The sequence below is a fragment of the Aquarana catesbeiana genome, linkage group LG06 (genome assembly GCF_042186555.1).
Source record: "Aquarana catesbeiana isolate 2022-GZ linkage group LG06, ASM4218655v1, whole genome shotgun sequence".
NCBI lineage: Eukaryota > Metazoa > Chordata > Amphibia > Anura > Ranidae > Aquarana > Aquarana catesbeiana.
The window spans coordinates 125950053-125972932 of NC_133329.1; the positions used below are offsets into that span (position 1 = coordinate 125950053).

General features: G+C 40.7%; 1 protein-coding gene across 6 annotated transcripts in view; it reads left to right on the forward strand.

Moving 5' to 3' along the window:
- Positions 1-22880, forward strand: part of IL21R (interleukin 21 receptor) — a 77444-nt gene that overhangs the window by 46601 nt on the left and 7963 nt on the right. For all 6 annotated transcript variants that reach the window (XM_073636767.1, XM_073636768.1, XM_073636769.1 and 3 more), the window contains 6 exons: positions 264-378; positions 3783-3967; positions 8591-8736; positions 8819-9002; positions 9983-10073; positions 12232-12316. In XM_073636767.1, the coding sequence (XP_073492868.1) occupies positions 264-378; positions 3783-3967; positions 8591-8736; positions 8819-9002; positions 9983-10073; positions 12232-12316 (806 nt within the window). The remainder of the gene's footprint in view (positions 1-263; positions 379-3782; positions 3968-8590; positions 8737-8818; positions 9003-9982; positions 10074-12231; positions 12317-22880) is intronic.

Here is a 22880-nt window from a genome sequence, read left to right on the forward strand (position 1 = left end):
GAACCCCCATGATGCACTGATCATGGTTGCAATGCTCTGCAAGCTCCAATGCAAAAAATGAATAAATGCTATTTTTTTTTTGTTCGTTTGTGCAATTTATAATTTTTTTTCAAAAGGTGGACTATGCCTTTTTTACAGATACAAACCACAATAAACAACTGACAGATGCTTTAAGTCTACCCCAATCTCTCAAAAAAGTTTAGGCTAAAGTTTGCATACGCATCTTTTTTTGCCATGCTTATTCGTATCTCTTGATCTTGCAGTTGCAGGTTGCGGACATCTCCTCTGTTATGTCGATTACATAGACACCTTGACATGCAAATATAACAATGATAAAGATGGAACCAGCATCAATTTGAATTCATCAGCTGTAGAATGGTAAGAAGAATGGTTACCCAGGCCTAATTGTCAAAAATGTGAGGGTATCAAAAATGCTTAATTATTTATGTACCACACACACACTTACACACACTTTATTGGACAACAAAAAGAAGAATTCTAGGAATTCCAGGCATTGGGCAAGGCGGAGAGGCGGAGAAGTGATGCATGCTCTCCACTTCAGCCAATCAGAAAACACTTTGAATTCATCCAGAAAGTGCTAATGGCACCCATACCAAGTGGGTGACCGACTGTGTTCACAGAGCAAACTCCATGAAATGCTTATTATTATATGAATTGGCCAGTAAAACCCAGTGGTGGCTGGTGCTCGAAAGGTGAAAAACGAATGACTCCCCCCTACCCCCCCTCCGTGAAGATGATTTCAGGGAAAACAACACCACACCACAGTGTAACCACCACCCCCAACAGACGACCTCCTTACCTTAGGTCCTGCATGCCCGGGATGACTCCAATCACCCGTCCTCCTCCCTCCTTTGTCCGAGCTGGGGAGTGGAGCCGTGGTGGCTGAGCCATCGTGGGTAGTCCTTCCCCTCCATGCGTCTTCTTCCTCCTCCTCCCCCTTGTCCAATGGCCTCCACTATCACCCGATCTCCATCCAATAGAGCACATTTGGGATGTGATGAAATGGGAGCTTTGCATCATGGATGTGCAGCTGACACATCTGCAGCAACTGCATGATGCTATCATGTCAATATGGACCAAAATCTCAGAGGAATGTTTACAACACCTTAATTAACACCAGAATTAAGACAGTTCTGAAGGCAAGGTCCAACCTGGTACTAGCAAGGTGTACCTAATAAAGTGGCCGGTGAGTGTATATTTGTCAATTACCAAGAGAATTCAAGCTGTTGGATGCCAAAAGCGGTCCAACACCATTTTAGCTAACAATTTTGTTCTTTTACCACGTGTTTCCAAATTTTTGTGCAACCCCTGTATTTATTGCTGTTTCAAACCTTAATGTTGCTGATTTTAAAGAGTCCTGGTCACCACTGCAGATTTTTTAAGCATGGAACAATTTGGGAACACTACTCACCATCCCTACTGCTACTTTGTTACACGTCAGGGACTGTGGGAGGAGTGCCTTTCCTTAAAGAAGAAGTAAACCCCTATGGGTTTTACTTCCTCTTTTGCCTTATTCTAGGCTTACATATAGATAAAAGTAAGACATAAGGGTTTACAACCACTTTAACCCCCCTGGCGGTATTCCCGAGTCTGGCTCGGGGTGGATTTTACATACCAAAAGCGGTATCCCCGAGCCAGACTCGGGCTTGCATCGCAGGATCCAGGAAGAGATTACTTACCTTGTCCCCTGGTTCCTGCGATGTCTCCCCGCTGTGATCGGCGAGCCGCTGTGTCTCGCTCGATTCACAGTGCCGAGCTCCGTTCCCTGCGAGCGTTGCGACGCACGGGGACGGAGTTCGGCGGTAAATTCAAAAGTGAAACACACAGTATAGATACAGCATACTGTAATCTTACAGATTACAGTACTGTATCAAATAATGACACATCCCCTTTGTCCCTAGTGGTCTGCCCAGTGTCCTGCATGCAGTTTTATATATATAAAACTGTTCTTTCTGCCAGGAAACTGGAGATTGTCCATAGCAACCAAAACTGTCTCTTTACATCAAAAGTGGTTTTAGACCAGCTAGAAAAAAGTGATAATAAATTATAATCACTTGCAGAATTGAGCGATAGTGATTTGTGGGGAGATCCGTCATCAAACACTAAAAGTAATAAAAGCTAAAATTCTGCAACTGAGCAAATTTCAGTGTTTTTGATTTGATTACATTATTATATAATTTTTATTATTATTATATTATTATGTGTTTTAATTATTTATAGTTATTTATTATATTATAATTTTTTATTTCGTTTTTCAAACTTTATCATACCCGGGATGTCTACTAGACTCTTGTTTGGACAGATTTAAGTGAACTATTCCTAAGAATTACAGGCCTACAATATAAAACGCCAAATTTCTGTGCAAAATAATGGTACCGCTTTCAGCACCTAAAATCTGAAATAATCATACCGCCAGGGAGGTTAAGACTTCGTTCACATATATGCCAATTGGATGCGTTTTGAACATGACATGTGAACTGGCAGCCTTCTCTATGGAGCCGGTTCACATATGTGGTGCATTTTTAAAGAGTTCTGTGCTTTTTTAGTCTGGTTCAGTAGCGATTTCAAGTAAAAATTTGTACCTGAATTGCACCTGAACCTGTGAACAAAACTGCAGCGGACTCCTTTGAAAAAATGCAGGGAAAACGGCCCAGCATGTATGTGAACTGTCCCTAAAAGAGAAGAATAGCCAAAGCTTTTTTGGTCAAGTAGGCAAGCCTATCTGTCTCTTCCTCCAAGCACCTCCCGCGCTGGGCACCTCTGTGATGCAGACAATGCTATAGCGCTCTGCCTCCCCAAGATGACCACCCAATGCTCATAAGAACTCTGTGTGATTGATTTACTGCAGAGTGCAAAATCTGGTGCAGCTCGGCATAGAAACCAATCAGCTTCCAGTTTTTATTGTCAAAGCTTAAGTGAACAAGCTGTAGTTAGAAGCTATACATGCACAGCTGCACCAGATTTTGCACTCTCTAGTTTTAGTAAATCAACCCCTGTGTCTCTTTAGACACAGGCTCCCCCAAGATGGTGCCCAAAGTCCATGTCAGAAGACACACTAATCCTATGCCAGGCTTTCTCTAGCACCAGTAGTAAGCAGTGGTCATGAGACCACTTTGTTTAATATCAAGATTCAAATGAGAAAGCTCAGGTTAGCAGAGGCCAGTGCTGACTACCTGCCCACCTACCTACAGTAATATAGGAAGCAGTCTGTTTATTATACATACCATGTACAGTTTCTACAGTCTCATCAACCAATCTACCAGTTTATTAATTGCCAATGCCATATGTGGGAAAAGGTTTAAAAGATAAAAAAAAATGCAGTAAGACATTTTCCCATCCTCAGGCGAGTTGAACCTGCTAGGACTCACCACAACCTTCTTCCAAATTCAATCAATGGGCATTAGCATTTAGCAGCACATGTCTGATGTAAGCAACTTTTTTTTTTTTTTTTTTTTTTGCACAGAAAAAGGAGTGCTCTGCTATAGTTCAAGAATGTTGCAAAATCTCTTTGTGCTATAATGATCTCATACAATGATATGCACTAAGGGCTCACATCATTCATAGTGATCTGTCAGATCCAGTATCTTTAATGTAGTGTAGGTAAGGGAATGGAAACAAAATTCTGATCGGTCAAAATAACAGATTTTGTAGTACTTTCTTACTCAGTTTACACCCCATCTAAAGCCTAGTTTTCCTTTTCATACTTAAATATTACACATGCAAAATATCTGGTTGGCTTATATTTTTATGTTTTTTTAAAGGACACTTGAAGAGGAAAATGAGAACTGTGAACTGAGTGCATCGGGTGACAAACATGAGTACACCTGCACCATTGATATGAAAGACTTCACTTATGACACTGAATGCACAATTTTCATAAATGCATCCATCAATGGGAATGATGTTTTAATTCAGAATTGTGGACCATTCATCATAGGAAAAAAATGTAAGCCAACAGCCAAGCTATATTTTTATTGCAGTAGACACGGAATATGACAAAACATAGCTTCTACTATGGAGATATGAGGTCTAGAGGGATTGTTGACCTAATCCTATTGTATTTTAAACAATTCATTCTTGGAGTGGCAATTCAGCAGATGGTTATCTAAACTCCTTTGGACTCCAAATCACTAACATTGCTTCTTATTACTACCCAGTATAACCAGCATGAAAATCTCTATTAACCCTTTCACGCCTAAGCCTGTTTCTGACATTTGTTGCTTACAAGTTAAAATCCATATTTTTTGCTAGAAATGTACTTAGAACTCCCAAACATTATATATGTTTTTTAGCAGAGACCCTAGGGAATGAAATGAGGATCATTGCAATATTTTATGTCACACGGTATTTGCGCAGCGGTCTTTCAAACGCATTTTTTGAGGAAAAAAGACACTTTCAGGAATTTAAAAAAAATTAAACAGTAAAATGAGCCCAATTTTTTGTATAATGTGAAATATGATGTAACACCGAGTAAATAGATATGTAACATGTCATGCTTTGAAATTGCAAACAATCGTGGAATGGAGATAAACTATTGTACCTAAAAATCTCCATATGAGACGCTTTAAAAGAATTTAACGGTTACCAGGTTAGAGTTACAGAGGAGGTCTCGTGCTAGAATTATTGCTCTCACTCTGCCAATTGTGGCGATACCTCACATGTGTGATTTAAACACTGTTTACATTTGCGAGCGCGATCTTTCTTTCATCCACCTCTCCTCATTTATAGACCGTGTTTCATCCATAGAAGCTATAGTAAAACTCTATGAATAGAGAAGGGCTGCAGAAAGGGCGGGCACAGTTGGCACTCTTGTTGAGTACATATGACAGGTCCCATTCCAGAGTGACATTGGAATATTACAGCAGCAAGGGCAGGGGGGTTATTGAGGGAAGAAAGGTTTAAAAACAAACTACAGCTATCAGCATGAGAAACACATGACATTCGTTGTAGGTATTGTCCCTTGTGCTGATTTAAAAAAAAAAATTCACTAAACACCCCATTAAGGGCCCATTTAAGTGTGTGTGTGTAAAGGTGCATTTTTTGCTGGTGTGTTTCCTTTGTATGTTGACATGCCTTTTGATGCATGCTGATGCACATTTCCAAAGCATTTTTCAGTTTAGAATATGGAGTGGATATGGTTATCAACCAAAGCTGTTAATACCTGTTTGCCATATGTTATTTGCATTTTGATGTACTGACTGACGTCAATGGGTCTCCCAACACACAAAAAATGAAAATAGACATGTCATATTTTTCAAAATGAGATAGGAACAGATAATTTTTATTACGGGGACATTGAAACATTGCAAAATGTGCATTAAAGCATAACAGTGTACATGGGCCCTAAAAAAGGAAGGGTCCCTCACTGGAAGGGGACAGGGCTTAAAGCAAATGTAAATTGTATATGAAAAAAGACAAAGTAAAAGCAATCAATATGGAAAAGAGTATTAGAAAAAAGACAGGAAAAGACAGTCATTAAAATAAGAAGTAGCACCTCATACTTTTTAGCAAGTTTAGTGGAGGTCACGTGATTTCGATATTACTTTTTTTAAGTGTTAAGTGTTTTCTTTGCAAGAGCTGTGAGTGAAGACATCCATCCATCAGTGTCATCATCCATCTAGTGCCTCTAGTATACATGAGCCTAGACTAGCAATGGTGAACCTTGGCACCCCAGATGTTTTGGAACTACATTTCCCATGATGCTCATGCACTCTGCAATGTAGTGGAGCGTCATGAGAAATGTAGTTCCAAAACATCTGGGATGCCAAGGATCGCCATCACTGGCCTAGACTATAGACTAGAGAGCAGTAAATATAACTGTCTAACTCCACTCAGACAGACATTGAATGTTGGTGGACAGAGGAAATAGGTCAGTGGTTTACTACAGGCAGGTACAGTGATATATATTAGAAAGCTATCTTCTACAAACAGTACAGCTGTGGCCAAAAGTTTTGAGAATGACACAAATATTAATTTTCACAAAGTCTGCTGCTTCAGTGTTTTTAGGTCTTTTTGTCAGATGTTACTATGGTATACTGAAGTATAATTACAAGATATCTGCAATTTGCCCTGGCATGCTGTCAATCAATTTCTGGGCCACAGCCTGACTGATGGCAGCCCATTCTTGCATAATCAATGCTTGGAGTTTGTCAGAATTTGTGGAGGTTGTTTTGTTCACACGCCTCTTGAGGATTGACCACAAGTTGTCAATAGGAATTAAGGTCTGGTGATTTTCATGGCTAAGGACCCAAAATTTTGATGATTTGTTCCCCAAGCCACTTAGTTATCACTTTTGCCTTATGGCAAGATGTCTCCATCATGCTGGAAAAGCCCATGTTCATCACCAAACTGTTCTTGGATGGTTGGGAGAAATTGCTCTCGGAGGATGTTTTTGTACCATTCTTTCTTCTTAGGCAAAATTGTGAGTAAACCCACTCCTTTGGCTGAGAAGCAATGGTCTCAGGATTCTTTACTGTTGGCATGACACAGGACTGATGGTAGTGCTCACCTTTTGTTCTCCAGACAAGGTTTTTACCGGATGCCCCAAACAATCAAAAAGGGGATTCATCAGAGAAAATGACTTTACCCCAGTCCTCAGCAGTCCAATTCCTGTACCTTTTGCAGAATATCAGTCTGTCCCTGATGTTTTTTCTGGAGAGAAGTGGTTTCTTTGCTGGCCTTGTTGACACCAGGCCATCCTCCTAAAGGCTTTGCCTCACTGCGTGTGCAGATGCGCTCACACCTTAAACAAATGATAAAAGCGTTGACTTAGTTACACCTCAAATAAGTGTATACAGAGGAAAGAGCTTCATAGACCACTAAGAGCCCACTTAATCTGTCAACATCGAAAATAGCCACTACAAAGAAATTTAACCCCAACAAGGACTTTATAAACAGATAGGGGGAGGGTGTGAGTAAGAAAAAAAAGCGTAATAATAGTAATTAATTAAAAAAGTATGACAAAAGTTTGTTGGTTACAATCAATAAAAATTTTCCCAAGGGGGGACATGAATACATAAAAAGCACAACATGATTGGACATATATGCAAAAGCACCCTGATCATGAGGTAAGCTGGAGCACCAAACCGGCCTTTCATGGAGTAAAAGGCTACCAGGTTTACAAAGGTGTTCACAGCTGGACCCGAACCCAATGCGTTTCAGAAATGTTATGTAATTTTTCCATCCTCAGGGGAGAGGATGAGGGTGCAATATGTCTACACAAGTAATCATCATAGATATAAATAACAGATGTATGTTAGTAGTATGTTCCAGCAGCATATCCAGACCAACTTAGCATAACAGAGGTAGATACATCCAAGGAGACCAACTGCATGCAACATGCGGGTACTGTAACACGTGAGATACAAGTGTATCACCTCTCATGGAAAAGGAGAGTGGGCAAGTTGTGGAGAGATGTCAATTTACCTAATCTGGACCTGATGGAGAATCACCGATTCAGGAAAACTGTATACAGTGAGGCACGATGCCAAAAATAATGAAAAGGTAGATTTTGGGTTTTTATACCCTTTAACCTCCCTGGTGGTATGATTATTTCGGATTTTAGGTGCTGAAAGCGGTACAATTATTTTGCATGGAAATTTGACGTTTTATATTGTAGGCCTGTAATTCTTAACAATAACACACTTAAATCTGTACAAACAAGAGTCTAGTAGACATCCCGGGTATGATGAAGTTTGAAACAGAAAATCATAAATTATAATATAATAAATAAATATAAATAATTAAAAAAAATAATAATATAATAATAATAAAATAAATTTCCCCACGATTCACTTTCGTTCAATTCTGCAAGTGTACTAATTTACTATCGCTGTTTTCTAGCTGGTCTAAAGCCACTTTTGACGTAAAGGGACACTTTTTGGTTGCTATGGACAATCTCAAGTTTCCAGACAGAAAGAACAGTATATATAATATAAAACTGCATGCAGGGCATTGGACAAAGCACTGGGGACAAAAGGGATGTGAAATGATTTTATACAGTACTGTAATCTGTAAGATTACAGTACTGTATGTGTTATGATTTTTACAGTTTTTTTAATTTGCCGCCAGGCTGCGCCCCCGTGCGTCGTGACGCTCGCAGGGAACGGAGCCTGGCACAGAGAGGCTTCGGAGGAGGACACAGCCACCAGACACAGCGGGGGACATCGCAGGATCCTGGGGACAAGGTAAGTAACACTGCACCAGGATCCTGAGATGTAATCCTGAGTGTGGCTCGGGGTTACCGCTAATGGTGCTGAAATTTAACCCCGAGCCACACTTGGGAATACCGTCAGGGAGGCTAAATAAAAACAACAGAATGTCTAGGAGTGTGTGGGATGGGAAAAACATGTCGTGGTTAGAGTTCAACTAGAACTCTCACAGAGAAAGTGGTGTCACTGCTTGGCAGAGGTCTATCAATCACAAAAATGGCTGAGCGGAATTACAAATCTTTTGGTAGATGACACCATTCCCATTTTTTTTATTTCAATAGTGTATTCAGCTGTTTGTTTGTAAATCAGCTTTAGGCGAATATTCATATTTTATTTTTGTAACCTTCTTTCATCAACAGTTAAACCACGGGCACCACTCAATCTCACCGTCTCTTTTTCTGAGAATTACAATTTTTCCTGGAGAACACTCTATGACTCAGATACATATAGAAGCAATACGCTGGCTTATGAATTAAGCTATAAGAAGTATGCTGAATCTTGGCTGGTAAGAGAATTTGCATACAGTGAATTTGTCTGTGGTTGAGCAGTGGCTACAGAGCAATTCTTCTATTACTTTGTTTTTATAGAACCAAAAGACTGTCCAGGTTTATGAAGATGAGAAAAGCTTGGTCCTCTTGCGATCACTATTTGAAGATGATGAAATTTATGTTGCCAGGATCCGGGCTCAACCAAAGAGAATATATTGTGGCCATTGGGGTAGCTGGAGTACACCAGTGTCATGGAGAACCCCAGCAGATAGCATCAGCACTGGTAATACGTAGTAACATATATACCGATTATAGCTGGTTCCTCCTGTAAACCAACCTACTTGCTTTTTTCTTCTGCCCCGATTGGCTTACATTTTAGCTGATTTCTTGACTTTAGTTAAAGAATATGTAAACCCAACATTCCATATTCCTTATATGTGCCTGCTGTACCATGTACTTGTATGAAAATTATCCTGTTATCTTTGCATTGCTTCCTTTGTGTGAAATCCCTGGTGTTCCTGGCAGTCCCCCTGCTATTAAAACTGATCACACTAAGCAAAAAAACACACCATGGTCAGTTCTCTAGCTGTGCTGGGAACTCAGCCTGCTCTCCTTCAATGATCAGACCTGTCCTGAAACACAACCCCTGGAAAGACCAGTGTCCTGCTGTTTCTCCTCCCCTAGCTCTTATGCAGTTAAGAACAGAGGGAATGCGATCACATAAAAAAAAGGAAAAATATATTTATGATGTTTTTGCCTTACATTTCTATTTTGCCTTACATTTCTATTTTAAACTGAATGGGTTGTTTTACAGGGTAATCGTTTACAATCACTTCAAGTGAATTTAGAAATGAAGCACCACAGTGTAATATTCGTGTCCAAATACAATTTATTCCAGTTATATATTGGAATAAAATGGCAAACAATCTATCATTGTGACAAATTTGTATGTGGACTTAAATATCATAGTGTGGTGCTTCAATTCTAAATTCACTTATCCACAACCCAAAGTGTGTAGAAGCTGCCAGACCAATATTCAGACTTTTTTATTTACTAGTGCATGACAGCAATAAACAACATATAAAGAATCCAGCTTCTCTACCCACCTTCCCAAGCTTTTTATTTTCAGTTGGGGTGTGTCATCTCAGTGTAATAAAAATATTCATATGGTATATAAGTAAAAAAAAAAGACTAATCATGCATTTGTTTTGAGTTTTTCCTAAAACCTTAAACAAAATCCTTTATTTTATTTTTTTGTTTCAGAAAACTCCTTGCAAAAATGGGTCATTATAATAATGGTGCTGTGTCCTTTAAGTGTGGCAGCTATTCTCTTTGCTTGCAAAAGGCCAAAGTGGTACGTTTTTTTTTCCTTTTTTTTTTTTATATTATCAGGTGTGTTTACAACAGCAATAAGTATTTGTTCTGGATTGTTTACCGAGAAGCGTTGATGACCTAGGAGTAAGGTGACAAATTTCCAGCCTACATATGGTATAAATAAATAAATGATTGGTGTATTGTTAATCCTGCTGCATCTGGAAGAATGTAATACTGATTGCAGTAAAAACAATAAGTACTTAAAATATTTTTTTTTTAGTTTTGGATAGAGTGGAGAGGGATTCGAAAGCTGTCAGTTTTTATTGCTGTCTGTGCCCCCACTGTTAAGGAGATTCACTCTCTCTATTTGCCCTGTTTACCATTATCATTGAAAGTAGAAGAAAATCCCAAATTTTGGGTTGTCCCCAGAAAAGTAATAGAGGGGAAATCTTCCAATGGTGACACTCGTTCTGGTGACCTGGGGGTCCCCAAGGAATTCCCTTAATTTGCAGGTTTTTCCTCCCACTTCCTGTTTGGCTATGGGACAGGAAGTGAAAGGAAATGTCCGCAATGGGACATTGGCAAAAAAATCTTATAATCCTCTCTTGCTCTATCCAAAATGAAAAAAAAAAAGTTTTGCCTATAGTTCTACTTTAAGTTGCAGCTTATCATTCCTTATTGTAGTAGAACGTAGGGGTGGCCCTATGGAACCCCATCAAGCAGTAAAAGTCTAAACCCATAACTGTGGTGCCAGTGCCAGTTGTCTCCAATTGGAACCAATGGAGCCAGTATATATAACCAGTTTTGTTGGTTTCTTCAAAAAGTTCACCATTCTGTACTCAGTTTGCTTTGCTTCTATTGACATGACCAAGAGGGACAAGGTTATCTTGTTTAATGTTACTAGAAGGAATGCACATAATTCCATTACACAGTCCTTAAACACTTTATATATGTACCTTCTACAGAACAACCAAAATTATCATTAGTAGAAGGGAAGGGTTCTTTTCAGTCCTGTCCACTTGGCCTCCATTTGACATTCTCTATGCACACGTGATGCATATTTGGGCTCCAAGGCAGCAGAACAGACAGTATGCCCACTCCACTCTTTTGTTAAGATATATGCTGATGGTCAACTTAAGTTTTGAAGTTAACCTGCACTTACAGACATATGATAACTCCCATAAAATTATTATTATTATTATTATTAATGAAGGAATTGTGTAGTAAAAGAAGCAGATGGGCTACTGTGGTTATTCTCCATTTTAAAGAAAAAAATAGTTGCTCAGCTAGTGATAATCCATTGGCTTTCGTACTTTCCTAGTCACCGGACCAGAACAGAAATGAGATAAGAACTTCTGATTTTACATAGAATTCCATTTGCTTCATATTTGTCCTGGGTCTGTGAATCATACATATTAAAAAGCCAGAGACAGCCAGAGAAACAGCAGGAGGAGGTTAGCAATGGCAACTTCCGTTATGACAAATTCATTTTAAAGTTGAACTCCAGGAATTATATTTTTACATACTTATATTGTGCCAGCTTGGTATGCCAATCTGATATCTGGAGGTCCACTGGGGAAACTAGCACTGTACTGTGAGATCTGTAAACTTCTAGGGTCTGTGCGAGTGGCTTGGCCTTGGCACACATTCATTATCAATGAATAAAAGGTGTTCTCTGATTGATTGATTAATTGGATGAGATTTTAGTGACTGGGAATAGATCTACTTTAAAATGTATAATTAAAGGAAACGTATACTAAAAGAGATATGTGACCTACTATTGTTGATTTGCTTCTGAAAATGCTAGTTGCCTGCATTCATGCTAATCAAAAGGTTCAATCATTTTTGAGTCACTGATTTAGAACAAGTATAGTGGATATACAATGTAATACTGACATATAATCACACACATAGGTTGGACTTGATGGACTTGTGTCTTTTTCAACCTCACCTACTATGTAACTATGTAACTATGTACAAAAAATTCATAGATTTTTGTTTGTAGCATATGTATTATGGGCAGTTATTCAGAAGTGTTGAACATCTAAAGTCAGTGCATGGGTATTTTCAGAAGGCAGCAACAACAGTTATAATTTTTATCTTGTGAGGAGGTATTTTATTACAGAGGAAATGACCTTGTGTCAACCTTGCTAATAATATAAGTAAATCTTTATCTGCTTTCTGTTTTTTATTGTTAGTCTATGGAAGAATGAGTGGGTATTCATACCCGACCCTGCATCTTTCTTTAAGCCACTATACATGGTTCATCACGGAGATTTCAAGGTAACAAAATACATATTCTAAAATGTTCCATTAGTCATTAGTAGCTTTTGCATCCAATTACTTTTTTAGCACTGAGAACAGTTTTATATATAGAAGAGGTCTGTGGGAGGGAGATGATGCACAGGGTGGGTGCAAAGGTTAACATGACGTAAGCCTGCTGGGGTTCTGAGGTTTGCTGCTTGGCTCATTCTTGCTGTATAGTAATGATTCTATAAATGGATCCACACGCATTACATACAAGAAATCACATGATCTGTAATAAGTGAACATCTGCTTCCACATTTCACGGGCTATATGTTGAGTATATAACATGGTTTGATGAAAATAACCTCTGATGTTACTCATACTACATTAGGTTTTAATTATAAAACTGAAAAAAATAATTGTATATGTATTCAGACACAAACTAATTGAAAAGCCATGTGCCACAAACCAATGTAACAAAACATTGGGGTGCCAACCTGCCTTTATTCCATTATTATATCAAATGCTGTTCCTAAACTGCAAGAAATAAACAATAAATTGACCTTTTAGTAATCTGTGCTATACTTATACTACATTTTGCCTTCAGTCTCACAGTTGTAAATGTAGGTATTGCATACCTCTCAAACATGATGCTATAAACAATTAATGGCACCCATGTTTGTCTAACTAGGGCAGCATGGTTGCTTGCAGTGCGGGAAATGCACACAGAACGCGCCTTTCCTGCACTGTGTTTCAGTGTGAACCAATCCTTAGGGAGAAAGGGAAGGATAACTATGGAACATGGGAGGCAGGAAGGAAGGATCACTATGGTACATGGAAGGCAGGAAGAAAGGATCACTATTGTACATGGAAGAAAGGAAGGATTACTATGGTACATGGAAGAAGGGAAGGAAGGCTCACTGTGGTACATGAAAAGGCGTCAGGAATGATTACTATGGTACATAGAAGGCAGGAAGAAAGGATCACTGGGGTACATGGAAGAAAGGAAGTATCACTATGATACATGGAAGGCAGGAGGGATCACTATGGTATAAGGAAGGAGGGGTCACTATTTTACATGGAATTGAGAAAGGAGCACTGTGGTATATGGGAGGGAAGAAGAGTCACTATGGTATATGGAAGGCAGGAAGGATCACTACGGTACATGGAAGGCAGGAAGGATCACTATGGGATATGGAAGGCATGAAGGATCACTGTGACACATGGAAGGAAGGAACACTATGGCACATGGAAGGCAAGAAGGAGGGATCACTATGACACATGGAAGGCAGGAAGGAAGGATCAATAGGACACATGGGAGGCAGAAAGGATCACTATGACACATGGAAGTCAGGATGGATCACTATGTTATGGAAGGCAGGAAGGATCACTATTGCATGTGAAAGGCAGGAAGGATCACTGTGGCAAATGGAAAGCAAGAAGGATTGCTATGGTATATGGAAGGCAGGAAGGATCACTATGGCACATGGAAGGCAGGAAGGATCGCTATGATATATGGAAGACGGGAAGGATCACTAAGGTATATGGAAGACAGAAAGGATCACTATGGCACATGGAAGGCAGGAAAGATTACTACGGTACATGGAAGGCAGGAAGGATCACCAGGGTATATGGAAGGCAGGAAGGATCACTATGGCACATGGAAGGCAGGAAGGAAGGATCACTATGGTGCATGGAAGGCAGGAAGGGTCAATATGGCACATGGAAGGCATGAAGGAAGGATCACTATGGTACATGGAAGGTAGGAAGGATCACTATGGCACATGGAAGGCAGGAAGGATCACTATGGTACATGGAAGGCAGGAAGGATGACTATGGCACGTGGAAGGCGGGATATAAGGTTTACTATGGTGCATGTAAGGCAGGAAGGATCACTATGGTTTATGGAAGGCAGGAAGGCTCACTATGGTATATGGAGGGCAGAAGGGATCGCTATGACACATGGAAGACAGAAAGGATCACTATGGCACATGGAAGGCAGGAAAGATCACTATGGTACATGGAGGGCAGGAAGGATCACTATGGCACATGGAAGGCAGGAAGAATCACTATGGTATTTGGAAGGCAGTAAGGATCACTATGGTACATGAAAGGCAGGAAGGATTGCCATAGCACATGGAAGCAGAAAGGAAGGATCGCTATGGTATATGGAAAGCAGGAAGGATCACAATGGTTTTTGGAAAGCTGGAAGGAAAGCTCACTGTGGTATTGTACATGGAAGGCAGGAAGGATCACTATGGCACATGGGAGGCAGGAAGGATCAGGAAGGATCACTATGGCATATGGAAGGCAGGAAGGATCACTCTGGTAAATGAAAGGCAGGAAAGATCACTATGGCACATGGAAGACAGGAAGGAAGGATCACTACGGCACATAGAAGGAAGGAAGGAAAGAAGGGTCACTATGGTAAATGGGAGGCAGGAAGGATCACTATTGTACATGGAAGGCAGGACAGAATGGTTAAACTAGTACATAGAAGGCAGGAAGGATCGCTATATTATGTGGAAGGAAGAATTAGATGAAAGGAAGAGAGAGAGAGCAGAGTTCAGTCAAAGACTGAGTTTACGCACCCGAGTATGGCTGGTTACCAAAGGCTCAGGCAGGGACATTAGGAGCACTGCTTTAAAATTCCTGCCCACACAACCCCTTTTACAGGCACAACAATGGCTGCATGCCAGGGGTTGTGGGTGGACACGGGGACACGGGGAGAAGGTGGAGCACACCTAGCCTCCCTCCTCTTCCATTTGGTCGGGATGTAGAGCAGATGGGGGAAGTGGGGGAACTGTGCTGGCTGGGCACTGAGGTGTCAGTCTCAGTCTTGCCAGTTGCAGCACGGCGTGCACCTGGCAGCTGGATTAGTGGAATCAAATGCAGGAACTGGGCTCTGCTGCAGGATTCAGCCCAGATTCACTGCAACAGTGTTTAAAACAAAAATGGCAGACACTCAAGCTGAATTTGATCTTTTATAAACCGCCCAATTGCTTAAACTGCATGCTTATTAAGGGTTGTCGTGCACTACGCCAACCAAAAATTGAGATGCTTTCATCTAATATCCCTTATCCCATATTAACCTTTTGGCGCCGGCCACACGCAAATACACGGCCTTTCGGCTGGTGGGTGGTGCCGAGCAGCTGCATATCTGCATGAATTTGAGCAAATAGAGCTGTGCCAAGAGCATTCCTGATACAGTTACCAGTGGTTAACAGAAAGTTCCCGATCGCTGCTTGCGAACGGAAGCTTTCCAATCATGTGACTGCCATGGCAGCCAATCGCGGTAGTCACATGATCATAAACCCCGCCTCCTGGCATCCTAAACCTCTTAAAGGGCCGGTGCTAAGAAGTTAATGCCTTCACCCTCTCCACCCACTTTTCTGTCATTTCATTTTAAATGTTTTTCAGGAATCTTCCTCACAAGTCCTGGATTCTTACCTACAGTGCATGCCCTACAGCACATCATCAGGGGTATGGCTGTCACTACCTAGTTCTTGTAGATGGCCCCTAATGATGCACTGCTCTGCCGCTGCACACCCCATCTTACACCACCATCTTCATCAGATCCGCACAGAATGCTGGGCGTGTATGTGTTTTGTGTGTAACCCAACACAAAAAAGTAAGGGGGGGGAAATGCGGTGGGAGTGCAGTTCTCCCTTAAGATAGAAGGATGAGAAATGTGGTGAATACACAGAAACCTATGTTATTGTGTATAATAACAGCACACTTTTGTGTAAGAACTCATTTGTTTTGTATCTTTTGCACACAATAGTTATGTTAGCTTCCTGCCACTTCCTCAAAGGAAGTGATCAACTAGAAGAAAATAACAGTTGCATGCCTACAAACCTTGCCACTTAACCATACACAAAATCTGATGTGGCAGTTTTTCAGCATTTCTTTATTTAGACCCCTTTCACACTGAGGCGCTTTGCAGGCGATATAGCGTTAAAAATAGCGCCTGCAAAGCGCCCTGAAACAGCGTCTCCATTCACTCCAGTGTGAAAGCCCGAGGGCTTTCACACTGAAGCGGTGCGCTGGCAGGGCATCAGAAAAAGTCCTGCCAGCAGCTTCTTTGAAGCGCATTAGGAGCGGTGAACTCACCGCTCCTAAAGCGCCCCTGCCCATTGAAAACAATGGGGCAGCTCTGCTATACCGCCGGCAAAGCGCCGCTGCAGCGGCATTTTGTGGGCGGATTTAACCCCTTTTCAGCTGCTAGCGGGGGTTAAAACTGCCCCGCTAGCAGCCGAATAGCGCCGCTAAAACAACGGTAAAGAGGCGCAAAAATAGCGCCGCTCTACCACTGACGCCCGGGGCAGCTCAGTGTGAAAGGGGTCTTAGTCGTGTCAGTTTTGTAAAAGGAACAAAAAGTTTACTCATTAATCATAAGAAATATAAGGTGGAAAATACTATTGCGGAAACTATCAAAGAAATTGAAATGCTCACACTGTGGGGTTGATTTACTAAAGGCAAATAGACTGTGCACTTTGCAAAGTGCAGTTGATTCTGCAAATGCAATTGTTCCAGAGCTTAGTAAATAAGGTAAAGCTTCACTTTGCAAAGAATACCCAATCACGTGCAAGGAAAATAAAAAAAACAGCATTTTTGCTTGCACATGATTGGATGATGGAAGTCAGTAGAGCTCCCACTCATTTACGAAGCTCTGGAGCAACTGCACTTGCAGAGTACAACTGCACTTTGCAAAGTGCACAGTCTATTTGCCTTTAGTAAATTTACCCCTGTGGGTTTGATCAGGGGCGGACTGATAACTCATGGGGCCCCCGGGCAATAGGAGATTATGGGGCCACACAGTATACACACACACACAGTATACAATCACACAGTATACACATACATGTACACACAGTATACATAGATGTAAAAAAAACCACAGATTTATACATACTGTCCCTGGTTTTACTGAGGCTGGCAACCCTGATGGGGCCCCCAAGTGGCCCAGGGCCCTCGGGCAGTGCCCGAGTCGCTCAATGGTCAGTCTGCCCCTGGGTTTGATTTACTAAAGGCAAATAGACTGTGCACTTTGAAAGGTGCAGTTGCTCCAGAGCTTAGTAAATGAGCAGAAACTCTGCTGACTTTCATCAAAAATGCTGTTTCTTTTTGTTTTTTTTTTTCCTTGCACGTGATTGGGTACTTTTTGTAAAGTGAAGCTTTACCTCATTTACTAAGCTTTGGAGCAACTGCACATGCAAAGTGCACAGTCTATTTGCCTTTAGTAAATCAACCCCTGTATATCTAAAGTCATAATTTTTTGGATAGAGTGGAACGTGTTGATACTCCTGTAAGGGTCCTTTCACACGGGGCGGATCCATGATGATCCGCCCTGTGAACATCCGCTTGCTCAGCAGGGATCGCTCCGTCGACCATCGGGCGGCACAGTGGCGCAGTGGGTAGCACTCTCGCCTAGCAGTAAGAAGGGTCGCTGGTTCGAATCCCGACCACGACACTACCTGCCTGGAGTTTGCATGTTCTCCCTGTGTCTGCGTGGGTTTCCTCCGGGTACTCCGGTTTCCTCCCACACTCCAAAGACATGCTGGTAGGTTAACTGGATCCTGTCTAAATTGGCCCTAGTATGTATGAATGTGAGTTAGGGACCTTAGATTGTAAGCTCCTTGAGGGTATAGGGACTGATGTGAATGTATAATATATATATGTAAAGCGCTGCGTAAATTGACGGCGCTATATAAGTACCTGAAATAAATAAATAAATAAAATAAGGTTTTTATTTCCATCAGTGTTCCTGCCATGGAGATTAATCCTTTCTATCTGTTCTGGTAAGCAGTGTTACCAGGATATAAAGGGGTTGATTTACTAAAGTCAAATAGACTGTGCACTTTGCAAAGTTGCTCCAGAGCTTAGTAAATGAGCAGAAGCTCTGCTGACTTCCATCAAACTAGTAAAGAGTGCAAAATCTGGTGCAGCTCTGCAAAGAAACCAATCAGCGTCCAGGTTTTTTTTTTGTCAAAACTTATTTGAACAAGCTGAAGTTAGAAGCTGATTGGCTACCACATAGAGCTGCACCAGATTTTGCACTCTCCAGTTTTAGTAAATCAACCCCCATGTGTTGCTTTCTCTGTGGAATGTGAAAGAGTTAAAGCTACAAGTCCAGTCAAGCCTCAGGAGTATATTTGTGGCTATGGAAGATCAGAAGCACATGTGTACAGGTGTGTTAGATCCCTCAGAACTCAACAAACCTTTCTAATAGCTAAAGCTAGGTACACACAGTTTTTTTTTTTTAGCTGGCTGAATGAAACAATCTAACAGATTCTTGTAGCCACACAAGCAAAGTGGATGCAGAAATACCCCCCTCCTCCTTACAGGACATAGTATTCTGACAGCAGAGACTCTCTGCTGTCAGAATACATTGATCAGTGCTGCAGCTGGTTGGCTGATCGGACAGGGTGTTTCAGAGGGTCCATTGATTGGCATCATTGGCTTCTGTCGAACTGAGAAGGCTGCACACAGATTGAACTTGATTGAACGGTCACTGCTGAATTGGAAGATTTTCGATCTGTATGCACCCAAGCTTTAGGTTATTTTCCGAGCTGTCTGCAGGGGAAATAGATATGTTTGCTTAAAGTGATCCTATCACTAATCCTGAAAATGAAAGTAAAGCTTCCCTGTAAAAAGTAATTTTGTATATTTTACCTTTCCACCAGCCCATGCCTTAAAATTTCCCAAATATCTGTCCATCCCCTCACACATCATATGCTGTAGTTCCTTCCACTAGCTTCTACATAACTACTAGCCAGTGGGAGGAACCACAACTTGCAACAGGGGAGTAGGCATTTGACACCAGAAAGGTAAGTATGCAGCATTTTTATTTATTTATTTATTTTTTTTACAGGGAGGATTCGTATTTATCGGCGTATAACACGCACAGGCGTATAACACGCACATTCATTTTAAAGCGGGGTTCCACCCAAATTTTGAACAATATCTGTATGTATTCTCTTCCTTGCCTAGATGCTGACATGCCGTTTAAAAAAATTTAAATAGCCATAATTACCTTTTATTTTTCTATTCTTCTTTGCACTTCCTGGTTCTCCTCCCGTGGGAGTAGGCGTGTTTCTAGCCTCTCCCAGACTCCTGGGAGCTAGTCTCAGGCTTCCCAGGATGCCACTGAGCATGTGCGGGAATGAGCGGTGAATGCTGGGAGCACAGCATTCACCACATCCAGAAAATAAATGCTTGTGGGCTTCAAATGCCCACAATGAAGATGGAAACCGCCTGCAGTGAATAATATAAGTTATTCTTTCCGACGAAATCTGACACAGGCGGACATATTACACACAATATGTGAGTATGTAATGCTGAGAAGAAAAGTTTGTGAATGAACTCAAAAAAAAAAAAAAAACGATAGATAGGTGGACCCCCGCTTTAAGAAGGAAGTTTCAGGAAAAAAAACTTACAGTTTAAATAAGGAACTTTGAAGCAAAATAAGGGTCAGTGCCCATCTGCAGCCTCACAAGTGCCATCAATGCAGCCTCATCAGTCCACATCAATGCAGCCTCACTCATCAGTCCACATAAATGCAGCAGCCTTGCCATTGCCATCAATGCAGCAGCCTCTCCATTGCCATCAATGCAGCAGCCTCACCATTGCCATCAATGCAGCAGCCTTTACCATTGTCATCAATGCAGCAGCCTTTACCATTGTCATCAATGCAGCAGCCTTTACCATTGTCATCAATGCAGCAGCCTTTACCATTGCCATCAACACAGCAGCCTCACCATTGCCTTCAATGCAGCAGCCTTACCATTGCCATCAGTGCAGCCTGATTGATGCCCATCTGCACCCTAGAGGGAACAGGGAGGGACGAACGTCGACAGATTTACATACAGTGAGAATCTCCTATGATAGACAGAACAGTGGTCCAATGGCAGCCCAGGAGACAGGACTTCCTATTACAGAGGCTGCCAAGTAAAAAGGAGATTCTCACTGTATGTAATGTGATGGCGCTCATCCTGTTCCCCTCCCTGTCCCCTCCGAGGCAGCTAAAATTGAAGTATTGGCGTATAACACGCACATGGTATTTGCACCTGATTTTCATGGTGAAAAAGTGAGTGTTATACCCCAATAAATACAGTATTTAATTTTAACCCCATAACTAGTTTGACCACTTTAATACAAGGAATGATTATGTACATTTGGCATTAAATAGTAATGGTTTGGCAGTAAAATCCATCATGCAAACAGCCATCTAATGTTTGTGGTCAGTACTGGAAGTTTGATTCGACTTTGAAAAGGATAATGAGCAGAAAGGTTAAAAAAAATGATCTTTTTCTCAAATATGCAACAGCTATTATATTACATGTACATAACTAACCAAACCACTAAAACATGTTTAAGTGATACATTTTCCACCCACATGGTTTTTATTGTGAATGTCGTTTCACACATGGAGGATGTGGTTTATCAAGGTTAATACAAAATATATAGCAACAGTAACCATTAACCATATCAACTGCATTTGTTTTCTATCAGAAAGAAAGATAAAAGGCTGCATGTACACCTGCTTGATGAGCAATAAAAATATATTTCCTTTGCGTTTTTTTGATAAATGTACAGTAATAGTGTGTATGTTCATTGCTTTAAAAAATAAGAATTCTACATTTTTTTTTTAGCCAGGTAAATACAAAATACAGCTCTTTCTGTGTTTACCAGCCTAACCCTTATTGTGTTCCTAATATACTATAGAATAGACTTTATTCAGCAAATACATATATGGCTGGATGACCCTCACTCCTGGTACTTGCACACAATATTGAACATCAGATTTCTGTCAGAAGATAAAAATGCAATCCATTATGGGAAAACAAAAAATCCAAGGATGGGTAGTATTGTAAATGCGTGTATTTACATGTTTTTGCACAAATGCGCGTAAAAATTCTTCTAGCTTTTCTTGGTCTCATATGGAAAACGAATAGGTTACTAAAATTACGAAAATTCTCATACGACAGAATACAATTTCAAAAGCAATGTAATGTATTTTATTTTATTGTAATGTATGCTTTCATTTCTGAGCATGCATGGTCACACAATTTTTATGTACAAATACTATAATAATTACACGAAAATCGTTCTGTTATCTTATGAGAATATTTTTGTGCATGTTCCTTCAGATATTGTTTGCAAAAACTGTCATAATCGGCTCTCAAAAGCTGTGAACTAACGAACAGATTATTGGACGATCTTCCGAATGTGTTTTTTCTTTTTCGTCCAATATTCTCATCGTGTGTACTAGGCATTACCCTTTACAACTTCATAGGGAGTTTCAGTTAGCGTACTTTCTATTTTGACATCCATGCCCACCGCATTCTAAATTTCACCAAATGTCACCTTTATGCTTTGTGATTGGTGCTGGTTAATTGCCTATAAGCCAAAGCAGCCAATTACAAAAACAGAAGGTTGAAGAGGAGTACTGTCATTTTTTAAAATGTGACCTTAGATGACTAGGCAAAATCAATATCTCCTATAGAAAATGTTCTATATATCATGCACTCTTGTTAAGTAGGTAACTTGGAGGAGATGTTTGGGAACAAAGGCAATTTGCAGTACTGGTGTGATTCAGGGCCAAGCTAACTTCTAATTTTGGTTCCTGGGGCCCATCTACAACCCAGGTAAAATGTGAAGCTAGTAGATTGGGCATCAGAATGATATCACAAAATCAAATGTTTTGGTAACTGTTATCTCTTGTAGTATGGGAGGCAAAGTAGTTGTAGGGGGAATTTACTAAAACTGGGGCGGAAAATTTTTGAAGCAACTGTGCATGGTAGCCATTCGACTTCCAGCTAAAGCTTGTTAAGTTAAGCATTCTAAATGAAAGCTAGAAGCTGATTAGTACCCATGCAGTTGCAACAGATCCAATTATAGTAAATCCCCCTCGTAGAGTTTTATTAATAGTTTCAGGCATCCACAAAGAGGAACACAAACACAAACTTGACAACACTTGTCAGAATATAGACACGTTATACATGTAACAACTTAAAAAACTTACATCTACAGGCCAGAGGTATGAACACTACAGTATACTTTATTTCAGGTGCTTTCTGATATAGGCCTCGTTCACATAGGGCGTACAATACTGTAGTCCTGAGCAGGGAATGTTTATAGTTCACGCTGTTCCGTGTATCCCTAATGCAGGCAGTCCCATTAATGTCTATTGGGAAACAACCCCGCTGTGTACCAATATGATATCCATGTGGGTGCAGGCGTATTCCCAAACTCACCCTGTGTGCATTCATGACACGCGCCTGCACCCACACGGATGTCATTGTGTCCCAACAGACATCAGTGGGACTGCCTGCATGGAACACCTGGCCCTGCACAAGTGAACGAGGCCATAGCGTATATGCTTCTGTGATGTAGATATGTATTTCCAAATGAAGGTGAAATCCCTAATTTCATTTAGTTTCCTCCATATGTATGCATGTGCTTTACACACCACCAGATCTTACAGCAGTAGCAAGATGTCTGCTCTGCTGAAGCTTGAAATTTTTAGATTAAAGCCCATGTTTAGTTAAAAAAATATATATATATATCAGCACAAGGGACAGTACTTACATTCAAG